This window comes from Euwallacea fornicatus, chromosome 9, assembly GCF_040115645.1.
Source record: "Euwallacea fornicatus isolate EFF26 chromosome 9, ASM4011564v1, whole genome shotgun sequence".
Taxonomy (NCBI): Eukaryota; Metazoa; Arthropoda; class Insecta; order Coleoptera; family Curculionidae; genus Euwallacea; species Euwallacea fornicatus.
In genome coordinates this window covers 86940-104098 of record NC_089549.1, presented here as the reverse complement: position 1 = coordinate 104098, position 17159 = coordinate 86940, and the positions used below count along the sequence as shown (strand labels likewise).

Below are 17159 nucleotides of genomic sequence, written 5' to 3'. Positions count from 1 at the left end.
TAATTGGATTAACAGATCGACGAAATTATCACGCTTTAGATAAATCAGCAACTACACATACACACTGTTAAGGCGCTTGGATTCTTAATGAACATTAAAATACGAACTTTTATGTTAATTTTGTTGAGCTTGTAACTACCACCCTTTGAGATATCCCAAAGGCGAGCATTGTGAAGTGTGATGTGTAATCTATTAAAAGTGAATTGTGGGTTTTCTAGTGTTGTTTGTTACGTGTGTATCCTAACAAAATCAGCTTAAATTTTGTTATTTTAAGAATTAATCTTTTTAACGAGTTGGTTAAGTGAAAACGCAAATATGGTAGAAAAAACAGAGGAGCTTTGGGATCATGGAAAAGTCTCCATATGGTTCAAGTTAGAACAAAATGAATCATATTTTCAGTGTTGTAAAACGTTGGTAGGACGGCATAAATTAATTACTTAATTCAGATTCAAGTAAAATTCTGCAAGATTGTTAAACCTCAAGGGACCTCATCCAAGAAAAGAGGCTTTATACTATTAAAAAAATATATATAATTTCGTTTTTGGAATTCTTTAGAGTATACGAAGAGTGAAAGAACTGTCAAGAGTTTCACAATGCTCAACGAGTCTGTTTTATAGATTTAAAAGCTTAACGATGTAATGAGCGTAAAAGCTCCATTGTAGGCTACGTACACAAATACACGTGGTTATGAACATTAAAAATGCAGAACAGGGTGTTTAAATTCTGCACGGTTAGACCGGGAATAAAGGGCCGAAGGGCGGTTCAAATGCAACCCTTTAGGGCGTTCGTTTTTTTACTGTCGCAACTATTTGAGTAATGGTTTGAGCTCTTCAAACTGGATGTTTAACATATTTGATTCATGTTTTTGCATGTAAAATAACGGGCGTGGGACTTTCTTAAGATAAATTTACTAATACATATTAAAACATTAGACATAATTTTTTTTGTTTTGCCACCTTGTCTGAGCATCCCTTTTAGAACGAACTACAAAAGGAAGATATGAGAAACCTACATATTTTAGTTCTCGTTGGAATTCGGGGACTGCTTAATGGTTTCTTAATAAAGTGGCCAGAACTAATAAACCGCGTGCACCAATAAAACTGATAAGCGTTAAAATCTCAATGTCAAATCTGTGTACGATTTGCTGATGAACAGGTGCACCCCGCTTTCAGGGCGGTTATTTTCACCCCCTCGCCGTTTTAACATTACCATTCAGTCGTGTACTTAACAGTGGCGTAGCCAATTTAAGCAGAAACACCTCTAGGAGACGTCAAACCATCACCAAAATTGTTTGTTTATCGACATACTATTCATAATTTCCAACGAAAAACTATAGTGATTTAGAAAAATTGTTTTATTTCAAATGAACTTTTTAAATTACCACGCCTCTGGCAGCTACCCTGTTTCCCCTGCCAGGGTGGTTTGACTCGAATGCACTACAAAATATATAACACTGAAGTACGAGTTGCTTTCAATATGAGCACCCCTATTGGTCCTGCATTTTCGGACTAGCACGTGTAAATAAAACTACAATTTCTCTAGGTAACAGGACCGGATTGTCAATTGTTGCAGGTACAGGAAACTGACACAAATTTAGAACAAAGAATGAGGTATTAATACGATTAACGTTAATGCGTGTACGATTTTTGTCATATTATTAGGGTAAGCAATTAAAAATACACACTAAATGAAGATGATATCGAAATAACATTAGGTACCATCTAGGTTCGTTACTGCGAAAGTCGTAATTTTCTTTATTAATATTGAACTAAACAACAGAAGAAATTGCATTAAGAATAATTACAAAAATAAAACATCCCGAAAGCCCTTTAGGCATTTCATCCAATCAATTATTATATGAACGCATATACATGATAAAAATAACCAGAAGACTACAGCTGCAGAAGATATGGAAGGATAACTCCGTTCACTCTTTCCGTCCACCACTCTGTTGGAATTCTTCTCGATATAGATCATTAGTTTGGATTGTAATAATGTTTAAGTTGAGAATATATACCATAGACAGAAAGACCAATTTGATCGATGGCTCTTTTCCTAGGAAATAAAGATTGTTTATATACATAATATACATATATAATATTGAATTAAAAATGATAATTGATTAATAAGCATTTCAATGCATTAGAGGTAGAAAAAAAATTAATTCAGTAAAACCAACTTTATGAGGAAACAGTTTATTAATTTTTCTCCATAAAACTAGGTCTAAAATCTAATATAATACATTAAAAATAAAAATCACATACTGTTGATATTGACTAGATAAGGTTCTTTCTAGGGTATCGAAAATCATTAGGATCCTAACAGTTGAGGTATAAAAATATGTGTATAATCAGTTTAGGTATCTTTACATTAATTAGCTCCAAAATAGTCTCCATGACACACATTTCGTAAAAAATATTGTCCTATAACAAAATGACTGACAATATTCTCCATTTCGCCATTATCAACTTTAGCTAAATTACTCTAGCACTTTCGTACTGTGAAACCCATCATATTCATACGCGACATTGTTGTTAAATCCGCTATTAAAATACTGGTCATTCGGACTATTATAATGATCGTAATAAGGCACGTCATACTGATAAGGCCTCGAGTAGTTCTCGCAAATCCCATTAGAATTATTGTAATCTTGCATAAAACTTGCGTTTGTAATGCTGCCGCTTATTACTGAAGCATGCGATCTCCTCTCCTCATCCCTAGAGGCCATACTGTTCCCCTCCTTATTTATGGATACCGTCATATTCCCCACGTTTACAATAACACTGTCTTCTGTTGAAAATTTCTCTACATCCTTAGCGGCTTCAGAAAGTGCCTGAATATAGTTATGAGCAAAGCGCAACGTTTCAATTTTGGTCAGCTTGGTATCTTCAGGAAAGCTGGGCAACACGCACCTCAATCGATCTAAAGCCTCGTTGAGCATATGCATCCTATTTCTCTCTCTGTCATTTGCCTTCAGCCTTCGCACTCTCTTGATCTTCATGATCTGACCAGGACTCTTTGCTCTCGACACTCGGTTCCTGCCAGTGGCATATCGCTTTTTAGGCTTATTGCCGTCAGCTTCATTGAAGTCTTCTAAAAGATTTTTCCTGCAGCTGAAATTCTCTTGGTAGTGAGGCCTCTCCAAGGCCTCGTAAAAGGTCGAGTTAAATTTGTTATATAACGCAGGGTTGAAGTCGGGATTCAGGGTCTTTTTGGGAGTTGTAAACTCAGTATCTAAGTCCAGGAATGAAGACTCAGATTTGTAGGAGTAATCAAAGCCGGAATCGCAACTGTCCTCATAGGAGGATTCGTATTTAGAGATGCCATAACTGCTCATACTGGAAATGAAGATCATCATACAGTTATAAGACACTAGCAATAATATGGATGTTTTTAGTTAATAATACTTACACTGACATTTCGTAGTAAATATTCCTTTAGCAGGTACCACTTTAACTCACGCACCCGACCGGCGACTACGACACATTACACACCACCATCAGCACCAGCCAGGGTTTGTGACAACTAACCGAAGAATATAGGGTGGATAATTCATCCAACGTGGGCCCCCTCCAGCGTTTAAGCTCCCATTTAGTGGGTGAAGCCGAACTATTCATTGGTTGACGGGTGTTTGGTCTGGGAGGGGCGCAACTATTAGGGTAATTTACACATAGTTTTCGTTCTTACCTTATTGTCTCTCTTGACTATTTTTTCGTTTCGATTGTACCCGTATTACTTCTTAGATTCAGCTGAAATTGTCAAAATATTTGATTGTCTTCCGATTCCGGAAATTGGTCAGGCAATAGTGGCGTGAAATCGTACGTTTCATGGAAACCTCAACACAAAGAGCTTCTATAGACAAGATTTCCCGTAATTTATATTTTAGGCCTGATTCAGTACAATGCGGCTTAGTCACCCTCAATGAAGAGATTATGACGGATTTGGGCATCAGTTCATGGGGCCACTATCGCGTTAATCCTGCCGCATTTGCCACAGTTATGTTTATTAATTGATTTCCTGACAACCGCTGCCCCTTCTTAAGCATTTGAAACTCAAAAAAATCTGTCCACCTTCATGAGGCTTACACCCTAATAACGCAATAATACGTACAATAAAACACTATCGCACTTCGCCGCAAGTGTGACCAACACGTGCCGTAAGAGATACATTATTACATGCCCTTACGATCGTGTGCAGGTCACGTGTCGCCAGTTAGTAATACCGCACTTGAATCAGTAAAAAATGATATTGTTGGCTTAAGAAGATTCTTAAAAGGCTGTTTTTTTAGTTGGACAATTCTCATGGGAAAAGCGAGTGGGAAAGACCAATAACTTCTCCATTACCTAAAAGAAAACCACCGAATAAATTTGGTTATTCTTCAAGTATTATATTAATTACTTTTAACGAGTTTCGCGAATCATTTATTCATGGTAATGCAGTCAAGTAGATGTTTGATCTGCACGAAATGCGTTCCATAGCGCCCCGTTTGCACCCTCAGGTCCTTTTCACCATCCACCTTTATGGCAAGGGCCGTAAGGGTGAGTTTGGACCGTTTCAGACACAATAAAGCACCCCACTGATTGCCAATAGCAATTATTTGCTCCCTTTGAATAATTAAATTTCCACTGTGCCCATCTGTCCATTGGGTCTTTTTCTGACCGGAATATAGAATTACCAAAAAAAGTTTTATCAATATTTGGAATTTCTCTTACAAATTGAAGCGAGGCGTCAATAAAGGGCCCATTGGAGAACCACAACCCTTTTGAACTGATATGGTTAAACAGAAAGTTAAAAGGGCTGGAATATTTCAATATAGGCATGGTGGTGTAGTAAGTTTATGTTAGCTGTTAGGTGCACCCTTAAGGACTGATCTTGCCTTTAAGGTATAAGCAACTTTATCACTCGTTTTGTTATTCTAACATTACCAATTTTGCAACGTTGGTGTTTACTTTTATATCATGTTAAGTATCTCCGGACGTTTTAAATAAGCCACCCTAACCCTAATCCCTTGTTAGTCAGGAGACAATGGACCAAAATTATCGGATTTTTGGGGCTGGTGCCTTCTGGGACCCTTAGTTCTATTAAACCTCCTCTAAAAAGATAAATTATAGCGTTTTATGAGAGTACTGTAACCGGAAAAAAAAACACTAGGGAAGAAATAAAACAAATGAGTCATTTTTCTTTAGATTTTCTATGTCAAAAATGGCTGACTTTTTTATCGCCATCTTTGTTTTGTTATGATAGTTCTCGGTTTATTGAAGAGGTGTAGCCAATTTTTTATTATACTTTCTATAAATGAAAAAGTGATTAGGGTGCACACAACAAATAAGATGAAATCGGAAAGAAAATAAAAATAAAATAATTTTACCGACACTTTATTTTATAATTTTTGAATTGTTTATTTTGTTATTTGATTCGTGTTTGTTATTAATGCTATTTTTATTATTGATCGGAAAAAATTTGAGACAACAAGTCTTGATTTACAACATAATTTGTAACGTTTCTTTAATATTTAATTTCTTATTTGACTGTGTGTTCCATTTTCACATAAAATATATGAAAAAGTTAGAAATTGGTCAACTTTTATTTTATTTTTTATTCATATCTTATGCCACGCAAAAGTTGCGTTTTCAACTTTCCGGAAAGAGGTTTAAAAACTAGTTTCCAGCGCTCTGGCCTGATCAAGATATTTTACTGGATGCTAAGAGTGCGGTTTATCGAACTCAAAATTCTGACGTCACAGACCATTTATATTATCTTTAAGAGCCGAGAGTAAGCCAACAACAAAGTTTGGACATATGTATCCATTTTTCATCCATAAATTTTAATTACCTTCGTCGTTCCATCTAGCACTGATTTCCCGCGAAGTGCTCCGTCTCTGCTCTTAGCACATTTTTACTAATACTCCTCGATTTCTTTCGTTAACAATTCGACAACGACCAGTACCTTTAACTCTACCTACCTACCCACTCTACGTACCTTTAATTTCAATTGTACCTCTCTCATTGTGATACTTAACAATATTCCCAACTGATAACTCTGACAATGTTAAGCCTGTGCAATTTTTTTAAATTGATTTTTATTTAATAAGGCCAGAAATTATAATTGCTCTTAATTTCTACGTAATAAGCAGTCCTCGGACCATATTTTGAGATTTTTTTTTAATTATCGATTTACAAATTACAAAATATACGCTAGAAGGGATAGAACACGTCAAAGTCAAGTCGTCGCAGAGTACTTAACTTATTTGTTAAAGAATCCCAATATATACTTGTCAAGCATAATTTGCAATATTTCTTAAAATTTGTCATATTTGTTGTTTAACAATAATTTCGTTAAATTAGTTTTCACCAATTGTTTAACACTGTATAACCATTTTGAAAATATAATTCTTTTAACCATATTAACAATTATTTACTCAAAATTATTGGTAAATCTCAAGATTATGATGCGTCCCAAAATATAATTCTTAGGACTTGCAATATTTCATAGTATTTTCGGCTTAGGATTTTTAGTTTGACAAGGGATGGCTTCTTAAGTGATCTTTCTAAAATTAGATTTTAGCCCCCAGCACTCGAACTTTGAAGTATCAATCTTACATCGAGGATAAAGCGGAAACTCGTACATAGTTAAGGATACTATAAAAAAGAATCAAATTCATAAGAAATGCAATCAATTGACCATTTAGAGACGAACATTCGGACCGCCCATCAAATCATCAGGGATTACCCAAGAAAGTTATTGAAAGTGGTCAGAGCGAAATAACTGAGGGACAAGAACTTTATGATTGCCAAAAGGTGCCTATTATTCGTGGGTAAAATTTTGACGTTCGATTATTTAAATAATTGAAGCTATAGAAACATCTTTCCTTTTCGCGTTGAAATCTTGAAGCAGACAAGGAAGGCGCTCTAATAATTTGTTGTCACAATGCAAGTTTGAATTCTGGACAACTATTATTTACAAAATTAAACCGTACCATCTGTCGGGTCCAGCATGTTGGTAAATTCCCTAAAAAATGGAAAAAACTGTATTGTGTCTATAAAAAAATCGGGTGATGCTCTATGGGGTCCGTAAGGATTAGGGAGGGTCCGACACCTTTAATGTATGCGGATGTTACCTTTGAAATTATGTCATTTGGAATAATCTACAGGTAATACGGTTAATAGCTTTTAAGGGAGGCACTTAAGCTCCGATTTAAACATTTTTAGATATAGATATAAAGCCTGTTACTTATGGAAACAGACTACATTTTCGTTTTACTTGGAAAAAACTCAAATACCTAGTTTCTTCGCTAATTTTATACTCTATTTATTTAGTAGGACTTTATGTCGAAATAACAAGCGGAAAAGTTAGATTTCACGGCTCGCATACAACACAAATCAAAGCCAAAAATCACATTTGCTCGAAACACGAAACGGTTGCAGCTGCCTCGATCAACAGACCAGAACAACCCCCTTTTTCTCCGGGACATACCTTGCTCCAGGCCAGGATTTAGGGAAAAAGGCGTATTGTGAGGCATTAAGTTTGATTAGGTGCTTAAACAAACCAAAGAATTGAGACCCTTAATTTCCATGTTTTGTGTATTCTTTCGTTTCGTGCAAAAATAGAAAAAAAAGGGTTGACGCTTTCCCTTCGCCAGCAAGGAAGACATAACGCCCTTTCAGAAATTAATTATCAGGAACTTTATAACTTGTTTTACAAACCTTGCAAGAAATCGTAGGTTGAGCCATAAGAGGGGAGGTCATTCTTTAAGCTCCAGGGTATTCCTCTATGAATTCTATACGTTTCAGGGTTGCAATCAACCCTTCACCATCTGTTTGAGTGAAATACGAAAATAGAGCGCATCGCCAATAAATTTTTTTTCGAAACATTAAATTTCCGACCATGGCCGATCCTTTTTGCGATTATTTGTATTGAGCCTCTATAACCCTTTTGCAGGGCTGTCGATAGATATTTATTACAGTTTTTTATGGGGTTTTAAGAGACAATAGGGACCGGGTAAAGGGAGAAGTTTGACTCGAGGTTACGAGCAAAAGAGGAGCTTGAAAAATGCGCTTAATGCGGAATCTACTGGTAAGTTGCTCTTAACATTTAATGTTGGGAGACATGACTTTGTCGCTGATCATCAGTTGTTGGAGTACAAACTAATTAAAAGGATATCTATGTTTACTTAGGTGGATTTAACACAGTTATATCGAAAAATCCCTCAGTTTTGCCGAGTTTGTGCCCAAGGGGGTACACGTGCTCTTATGGGCATATTGCCCGGGAGCCAGCAATAATATGTATGCCTATTATTTTATTTGTACTAAAACTAACAATTATTTACAAATCACTCATAAAGCTTACTGGTTTATTGATAACGGAAGATAATCACTGTCACCCACAGTTTGCTTTAGTTAATTTGATGTTTTTCTTATAACTTCAGCCCCCGTAATACAACATCTGTTTTGCGCAATAAAACCACAAAAGACAATTTTATTCAGTATCAACAAGCTCACAACTATGATATTTTGAACTGGTCTCCAGCCAGCTCTCTACGTCATTAGAGGTCAAGTCGTCCAAAGAAGGCAATTCCGTGAGAGGCTCCATCTCTCCTGCATAGCAACTTTGAGGCTCTTTATTAATTTTCCCATATTGCTTCTGCTTCTGCTTCTGACTTTCATTACAGTAGCTTTCGACAGTGGCACTGCAAACAGCTGAAAATCCCATAAAACCTGCAGAAAATTATTAATACTAAAGTTACCTCCATTAACTCTTTTAGTCCTTATGGGGCTCTTGTATTCCCCCCCTGAGGCGAGAGACGAGGTTATGCTCGGTAACCGGATATCCAAGTGCGAACCCTTGGCCGTCACTATTTTATTGTTCATTGCGTAAAGTTTTGTAGTAATGTCTCTGGCGATTAAGGTGGTGAGCACTGTAGCTATGTAGGTGTCTTTCACGAAAAGGTATTCCAAGGCCGATCTCTGCCAGTAGAGGTATCTGCAGGAACTGGCAGCGACAATGGCCACCTTAAACTTATCATCTACAGTATTGCGACTTGACTCAAACTCCGGAGAATCCAGGAATTCGCAAGGCAGAATTGGATGTAAGAACTGATTATCGCTCAAGACATTCACCTAAAATATCCACCAGAAACCTCCATTTTGATAAACCGAAACTCACAAACTTTTCCAGAAAGCAGCAGTCCTAGTCTGTCAGTCCTGGTCAAGTTTTGAACAGCATAAGCCTCTCCTGCATGTAACGACATGATTTGGGCGAAATCTGAGCTCACCATGCGCTTAAATTGTAGCCTAGACATCTACCAAACAGAACCCCTAATAAATGCATATTAAAATAGCCTAAAACAAACCTTGAATGGTTCGAAAAGATTATGAAAGACCTCTTCGAGTTCTGGGTCGAATTTCACCGGTCTCAGTTGATAGAGGATGTGGAAGACCTGCGCCATATTCATGAGCATGAAGGCGAAATTCCAGGTAAAGACGTCTGGAGCACAAATGATGTTCCAGGCCCATGTCGAGAAAAGCATAAGGCCTGTAAGGTGCTTGTGAAGCTTGAGGATGGATTTTGGAAGGACTTACCGAATATTAGCCAGGAATGCATGAAGAGGACGCCCTTTTTGGAACAGGTGGAGGAGTATGCTATGACGAAGCAGACGTTGGCCAATTGGTACAAAATGTGCTGCGGTTCTTTCCAGTAATCGCACCAAGGCCACCAAGTCGCTGAGGAAGAGCACATTAGTATTTAAACATTATTTTTTCAGCAACCTAAGCATGTATGAACAAGCCTATATAAATTTGACTGCATCAAGACTTCTAATAGTAATTAAGATGAGAGCAACTAGACTAAGGTCGTGATTAATTAATATTCTACTGATGAAGTAATGATGCAAACCCTCCTACGTTTTTTATGAATTATTCGCAACTCTTTCGAAGGCTGCATACCTATAGTAGAATTCGAGAAAAAAACATCAAAAACGGCTGTTAAAGCGTCTGACAACTTACGACCTTCACTTGGATAGTAAAATTCTTCACAGACTGCACAAACATTAAGAAGAAATAGAGATAAACATAAGTGGTTTTTAGTTAATTCGCGTAATTAATAAGGCCCTTATTGAATCAAAAAGGGGGCCCCTTTATAGCTGAGTCTTAAAGGTTACCTGAAGGTATGTGGTAAGTAATATTCCTGTCTTTCTCTGGCCAAGACAAATTCTGCCCTGGGCCCACATACAAGGTGTGAGGTCTTTCTTGATTCGGCCCTAAACCCCCTTCAGGCAGAGAAGGCATGTTACACAAAATGCACTGTTTTTGTTTGTCAGAAACAACACATGGAAATAAAGGGGAGAAGAGAGAATATGATCGATAGTTTAGGGGTAGTGGCCTTTAGGAGGGTTGATTTTGTTAGCGCGGAAAAAAAATAGATGGCGTAATAATATAAAATATTTCCATAATACTTTTTTTCACTACTAGCTATAAGATTCCATTATTGGGTGAACTGAGTGACTAATAAAACACATTTTTTCACATTTTTCACCCTATTGCTGTTCTATGTATGATTTTCATGGAAATGAATATCAAATAAAACGTCACTACTGATACTATGTTTCATGACATGTTTTTAATATTTCGGGTTTAATTTGTATTTAATTTAGGTAAGTTTACGGTAATTTTACAAAATATACTTAGATCGCGCAGTGAAAAAAATCGTATTAACATCGTCATTGGAAAATACTTATAATTCTTATGTTTTGAATTCCGCAGTGCTGTGCGCTTCAGGTTTGATTTTTTTTCAGTTTTGTTGTTGCACAAAAATGGTCGAATTTTCATATATTACTTTTTTTATAGCGATATTGCCCTGTTTGTCAAGCATTAATGAAAAGTTAAAAGCTGCCATTAAAAGTGTGTATTTTTTGCTTCAATCCGATTAACTTGATTTATCCGAATGCGTTAAAAGTCTAGAAACTACTATTTTTATTAGAATCTTTTTTATAATACATGAAATTTTTATCATTTTTCAAGCATTTTAAGACAAAATAATCGTTAATAAGTTTAAAAAGGAATGGAAAATGGATATACATTCGGTAAGATCGTTCCGACCTTTACGACAATAATTAATTGAAAAACACAAATAACTCACAATTTTTCCCATTTCCAGCTATTTTCTAGCAAAATGTTGTGAACAACTTTAATCGAAAATTGTGCGAATTAATTTTTAAAAACCGGCGAGACAAATATAAAAAAATCAAGAAACTTGAAGCATATAGAAAGATTTGAACGGAGATTTGAATGGTTAGTTTAAAGAATGAATTGAGGATTAATAATAGCAACATTACAATAAAATACACTTTTATTTATTTAAAATTTACAGCATTAAAATCTTGAACTTTCAACATCCTCACCATCTTGCTCACTCCAAGCGTTCTGAGCCACAATTCTCAGCTGCGCAGTCATGGCAGGCCCAGTCTCCATTACCATCCTGGTAAAATACCCTTCAGGCAGCTGGAGAAGTCTGTGCGGATGGTCATATTCTACTATATGTCCTCTGTCCATCACCAAGACTTTATCCGAGTCCATTATGGTATTAAGGCGATGAGCGATTGTTATTACAGTACATTGCTTAAATTTCCTTCTTATGGTTTTTTGAATGAGCCCGTCAGTACTGGGTAAGAGGGTAATTTTTTTTATGTTTCAGTGCGAAGGTTGATAACTTACATTGCATCAACATTGGCGGTAGCTTCATCTAAAACCAAGATCTTATTGTTTCTCAAAAGGGCCCTGGCCAGACAGAAGAGTTGTCTTTCCCCTAGACTGAAATTAACGCCCTCTTCTGCTACTTGAAAATCAAGGGTAGGTATCATTTCTTTTAGTTCCACCTTAAATGCATGTTTATAAAAAAATGCTTATAGGCATATAAGTAAAGTATACTTCTTCTAGGGCGCTCCACATTTGTTTGTCCTCAAAATCTTCAAAAGGGTCCAAATTGAACCTCAATGAGGCGCTGAAAAGTACCGGTTCTTGAGGGATAATGGAAATTTTCTTTCGCAAATCTGTGAGGCCGATATTTTTAGTGTCTAAATCGTCGATTAACACCTGACCTTGAATTGGTGCCAAGCGAAATAGAGCTGAAATTAAGGAGGATTTGCCTGCGCCTGTGCGACCCACCACACCAATCTACATAATTTTTTTAATATGAATTAATAACATTCTCAATATGAATTTAACCTTTTTTCCAGATTGGATAATGAAATTCAAGTTCTTCAGCACAGGCCCATCTTCATCTGTATAAGATAGGCTTACATTTCTGAACTGTATTCTGCCAAAACTGGGCCAGGGCAGCACTGGAAGTTTTCTTTTAGACGTGTCAAAAGGTCCTTCATTATCCAGTTTGGTATATTGCAGCACGCGTTCCACGCTGGTCAACTGGTTGATGGTTTCAGCAGATTGTTTCATTCCATACTGCAGCATTCCGGTCAGGATCAACGATTGGGAAATGGCCAAACCTACCATGCTGCCACTGGTCACGTATCCCACTGCATGAGAAGGCAAATTATGAAAGTATATTAAGCTTGTTGCGAAGATTTACGATGCGCCGATACGGACAATCCAAAGCAAACCACAGCTATGAAGACTACACAGATGATGTCTAGCCACAATCCGAAGAACTCACTACAGAGAATTGTGAGGTTGTAGGCCGCAGTATGGACGTCCTACAAGCTACAAATGTTTATTTTGCTCAAACTCAACATTAGTTAAACTTACTTGGTGCTCGTCGAACTCGTGAATAAGCTCCTGGTCAGCTTGGAAAGCTCTAATAGTGACCAAGCCTCTAAAGGATGAAGTTATATGCGAGAAAACTGAAGATTTTGCTAAAATTTCAAGCGTTAATTAAGTGCGTGTATATATCCTATAAGCCTCCATTTACCAATCCCCTCTAGATGCTTTATGTCTCTTGCACTGGCCATGTACCAAGAACGCATCTTCATGAAAACAGCTCCAAGGATCAAAATAGTCAAAAGCATGTAGTAATTGGACACAGTGACTGCCACTAAACTACTTAACATAACCAGGAATATCTGAAAGCACAATAAAATTTAATTTATATCGTAACTGCCAGAAAAACTTACCTGCACAGCTTCCAACAGAGCTTTAGGCAGAATCTCGTCAATGGCCCCTATGTCTTTGCTGAAGCGGTTTAAAACCCTACCACTGGGGTTCTCATCGAAGAACCTCATGGGAGTCTGCAAGAGGCTGTGAAACATGCTCGAATGGATGTTCTTTGAGGCTTTCATGGAGGCGTTGAAGAACAGGATAGATCTGGCTATTGTCAACAAGATGACCAAAACGACCAGCAAGCCGTAAATGGACATCGCAATGTGCGCTTTTAGGATGGAATGGAGTCGATAGTTGATATTTAATTGATCGAAAATAGAGTCATAAGGAAATCCTAAGAATGTTGCATTGGATGCAGGAGAGGCATAGGAATATGAAATAATATTAGCGCCTGAAGTGGAAGAGTCTAAGAGTTGATTTTGAGTACCCTCTAGACGACGCATTTCCTCCTGATTGGACCTAATGCAAAGCAATGTGCTTTCTTGCGATAATATAATTTATGATTATTAACTCATACCAAAAAGCTGACCATAAATCGCAGGCACTACAGCCTATCTGAGCAATTACCAATACAGCGATTAAAGAAGTAATAGTACAGGTACTGTTGACGGATTTTATATATGACCAAAGTGGTGATTCACCAGGAAACTGAAACTCCTCTGTTTTCTCCTGCTTACCTTCTTGACCATTCTGTTCTCGAGATGTCTCAAGATTTCCTGTACTCTAAAATATAATTTTTTTTTTATACAATTAACGTCAATACATATTCGACGAACTTCCTTAGTCATCTCAACCTCGTTATCATCCACAACTTCTTCTGCGATGGTCAAGAATTTGATGAAATCCAAATTAGATTTTGCGAGCTGTTTAAAGCTTCCTAAAGCCTCAATTGTTCCCTAAAAATACAGTGTTTTTTATTGAGTTAGTATAATACATTTTTTGGGCATTCACCTCATAGAGTACTATAATAAGATCAACTTTCTTGAGGTATTGCAATTGGTGAGTAACCAAAATTCGGGTTTTCCCTTTCAAGTGCTTAACGATGCACTTTTCAAACAAGTGCTTGCCTACATGTGTATCGACAGACGACAACGGGTCATCCAAAAGATATACATCTGCTTGCCTATAGATGGCTCGAGCCAAGTTGATTCTGGCCTTTTGACCACCGCTCAAAGAGACCCCTCTTTCTCCTACGAAAGTCTGGTCTCCTAAATCAACAAGAATAGCCAAAAACTCTGGAGTAATGGGTTTTAATACCGTAAGGCAGCTGCTCAAAATCCTTGGCCAAGGCGCAAGCTTTGGTCACTTTCTTATAGAGTTCTTTACAATAGTCTTTCCCAAAAAGGATGTTGTTTCTTATTGAGCTAGCAAAGAGCCAGGGCTCTTGAGAAGCATAGGAAATGGTTCCCCCTGTTCTCACACTCCCAGAGGTAAGAGTCAGCTCTCCTAGAAGCATCTGACGAGAGAATATTAATATGATTAATATGATCACAGAGGCAAGAAAACTGGCTCACTTGTAACAGGGAGCTTTTGCCTGCGCCCACAGGGCCTATGACCGCGCACAAACACCCTTTAGGCACCGTAAAACTAATTTTTTTTAAAATCGTATTTTCTGGCACCCAATAAGCCACTGCTGTTTTAACTTCAATCCCCTCATATTCAACAAGGCTTATTGGTGACTCCTCCTTTTCCTCCAAAAGAAGAAACTCCTCGATTCTTTTAATGGAAACCAGTGTTTCAGCTCCAACGCTAACGGCCATTGGGTACATAATTGCAGTAACCACTAAAAAATTATAACATTTTATTTCTTAACTACGTTGCCTAAAAACTTACGCTGCAGAATATTTAGGAATTGAGCTACAGAAAACACAATTCCTGCATTAATATTATTTCCCAGTAAGGTATAACAAACAAGGGTCAAGTAAAGGGTCAATCTTTCCAAAAACACCATGTTGCTCAAATAAAACCCTCTTAGATACGAGGATTTGGATACCACACTAATTTCCTTGGCCCGTAACACTTTGATTAACTTCTCGAAAGGCAGCTCCCAAGCAAACATTTTAATCACCTTCATGCCGCTTATTATTTGACTCATAAGTTTAACCCTGTTATCTGTTCTTTTTGCAGTAAGTCTTCGCCATCTCGAAGCAATACTGCCTAAATAACCCTGAAAAGGGATAGTGCAAAAGATCATGCATCCTAGTCCTACTATACAGGCAATGCCTAAAATTTTCCACAAAAGATAAGTGGTAACAGCAATTTGAAAGGGCATAATCCACAGATAATGCAAATAGAAGGCACTAGAATCAAATCTTTGACAGTCGTTGGAGAGGATGTTGATTATTTGGCCGGCGGCTGTTTGACCCATAGACCTCTTGCTCAATTTTAAGATCTTGAAAGTATCAGATGATCAAGTCCGTAGCGATGATAAGATAGAGTTTACCTTTCGGTTGACTAAACTAGAAACTGCAACTCGGAGCCTCATGCCCGAACACAGACTCCCAATAATGCCCTGATGCTGCAGAACAACTGCCCCGAATGAAAGGAGGACTAAAGCGGTAGCTGAGCTATACATGGCGGTTTTATCGTTTATTTTACTATCACCGAATTGGCTTATCATCCAAGAAAGAAGAAGTGGTTGAGGGGTTCTGAAAAATCAATTTTAAATTAATTTAAATTAAAGATCGAGTATGGGTTATTAGAGGACTACATACAGGGTTATGCAAAGAAAACATGAGCCCTCTTAACCTTGAAAAATAAGGATTTGTCGGAAAATTCTTAAAATATGTTAACACAGTTTTTGAAGAAGACAAATTTTTATCTCCGAATTTCATCCTTATGCGCGTCGCATCAACCCTCTAAAACAATTTGAAATGACATGAGAGGTAATGTGACATCTCAAATTAAAAATATTTCTCAACTACATTTAATGATTTCATGCGATTTAAGATCTATAGTTTAGGTTTTAAGAAAATCAGCTACATATTTCATAAAAAATTCAATATAAACTCTGTTAAATAGTATGTAAACAATGCTAAAACTTGATTATTAATAGAAAATTGAATTGTTTTTGATTTCGTACTCACAATCTTTCATTTAAAAAAATCATAAATAAAAGAAATATAAAAAATAAACAAATATATAAAAATAACCTTAGAGCCGATAAAAATAATTATTAACAAATGGATAAATTCTACTATATTAAATAAGGATTTGTCTGAAAAGTTAGATGAGAGCTAATTGTTGATAGATAAAATACTAATAAGGCCCGTGGTGCCATGTACATATATACATTTAAGGGATCATCAAAATATATGTAGAAATTTAAATGCGAGTTAGATAACCATCCGCCGTATCGTTAAGAATTACATTTTCCTCAAAAAAAAGTTCCAGAAACGTGAATCTTAACTTACCTAAAACAAATTATTACCATAAACAGATAAACCCCGTACAAATAATACTGATTCCAGAAAGCCTTGATAATGGCTTTGATCAATTTAGGTTTATAATTTTTCACTCTAGCCTTCTCCATCTCATCACTCCAAGCTCGATGCAGTTTCTCTGCCAGATATTTAGACTTGTCCCTATCCAGAGGTTTATATAAGTCTGTCAGAGTTAGTAGCCTTTTGGTTCCCGTATAAAATAAAGGTATTACCCACCTACAACCAGGAAGTGAACTTGCAGATTTATGATTACAAAAAAGTACAAATACTTGCACAAAAAAGATCTTCGAAAAGCAATTAGCTTTCTTCGCGGGGTTCTCAAGTTTCAATTTAAACGGAGCTTCCATAATGTGATACACTGAACTAAGGTCACACTAAGAATGAACGTCAGATATGGTGCCCTTTCAGAGACGATACGATTTGTTTACTATCATAAAACTCATTTGTTATCGCCCTAATGGTTTGACGAACTGCTTGAACTCGTTAGAATTCATATGGTTGGTTTCATAAATAATTTGTGTCTATAGAGTAGATTACAATGTTACCGATACAGTCCCAATAGCTACTTAAGTCTGTTATGCACTTTACTTGTATAAAGGAGAATTGGAAC

General features: G+C 36.8%; 3 protein-coding genes across 5 annotated transcripts; all 3 read right to left on the bottom strand.

Moving 5' to 3' along the window:
• Nucleotides 1-2211: 2211 nt before the first annotated feature.
• On the bottom strand, nt 2212-4565 carry tap (Basic helix-loop-helix neural transcription factor tap). 2 transcript variants are annotated; one of them, XM_066286149.1, is made up of 3 exons: nt 3688-4565; nt 3412-3636; nt 2212-3338 (listed from the first exon to the last, which is right to left on the bottom strand). In XM_066286149.1, exons 2-3 carry the CDS (start codon nt 3417-3419, stop codon nt 2480-2482), a joined length of 867 nt encoding a protein of 288 aa, XP_066142246.1. In that variant the 5' UTR covers nt 3420-3636; nt 3688-4565; the 3' UTR covers nt 2212-2479. The 2 variants fall into 2 exon arrangements, with proteins under 2 accessions (XP_066142246.1, XP_066142245.1); XM_066286148.1 differs by having other exon boundaries at nt 3412-4565.
• A 3880-nt stretch (nt 4566-8445) lies between these two features.
• Nucleotides 8446-10349, bottom strand: LOC136341096 (popeye domain-containing protein 3-like). Of its 2 annotated transcripts, XM_066285714.1 has the most exons (7): nt 10157-10349; nt 9942-10034; nt 9579-9719; nt 9350-9531; nt 9167-9298; nt 8744-9116; nt 8446-8696 (listed from the first exon to the last, which is right to left on the bottom strand). In XM_066285714.1, the coding sequence occupies exons 1-7, from the start codon at nt 10281-10283 to the stop codon at nt 8476-8478; spliced, it is 1269 nt and encodes a 422-aa protein (XP_066141811.1). In that variant the 5' UTR covers nt 10284-10349; the 3' UTR covers nt 8446-8475. The 2 variants fall into 2 exon arrangements, with proteins under 2 accessions (XP_066141811.1, XP_066141812.1); XM_066285715.1 differs by lacking the exon at nt 9942-10034 and having other exon boundaries at nt 10157-10347.
• A 976-nt stretch (nt 10350-11325) lies between these two features.
• On the bottom strand, nt 11326-17139 carry LOC136340996 (ATP-binding cassette sub-family C member 4-like). The gene is made up of 17 exons (XM_066285548.1): nt 16823-17139; nt 16520-16765; nt 15550-15754; nt 14940-15498; nt 14621-14889; nt 14364-14562; nt 14058-14314; nt 13883-14002; nt 13624-13829; nt 13121-13565; nt 12919-13069; nt 12756-12862; nt 12580-12703; nt 12219-12526; nt 11922-12167; nt 11709-11869; nt 11326-11655 (listed from the first exon to the last, which is right to left on the bottom strand). The coding sequence occupies exons 1-17, from the start codon at nt 16894-16896 to the stop codon at nt 11367-11369; spliced, it is 3966 nt and encodes a 1321-aa protein (XP_066141645.1). The 5' UTR covers nt 16897-17139; the 3' UTR covers nt 11326-11366.
• Between the last annotated feature and the right edge of the window lie 20 nt (nt 17140-17159).

Coding starts and splice junctions, on each gene's coding strand:
- LOC136340996 (XM_066285548.1), bottom strand. CDS start 16,896: ATGGAAGCTCCGTTTAAATTGAAACTTGAGAACCCCGCGAAGAAAGCT. Junction 14,315..14,363: donor TTTTGAGCAGCTGCCTTACG/GTATTAAAACCC, acceptor TTGTTGATTTAG/GAGACCAGACTTTCGTAGGA. Junction 13,566..13,623: donor GATTTATGGTCAGCTTTTTG/GTATGAGTTAAT, acceptor GCTTTGCATTAG/GTCCAATCAGGAGGAAATGC.
- LOC136341096 (XM_066285714.1), bottom strand. CDS start 10,283: ATGCCTTCTCTGCCTGAAGGGGGTTTAGGGCCGAATCAAGAAAGACCT. Junction 9,532..9,578: donor GCATTCCTGGCTAATATTCG/GTAAGTCCTTCC, acceptor AGCACCTTACAG/GCCTTATGCTTTTCTCGACA. Junction 9,299..9,349: donor ATCTTTTCGAACCATTCAAG/GTTTGTTTTAGG, acceptor TCTGTTTGGTAG/ATGTCTAGGCTACAATTTAA.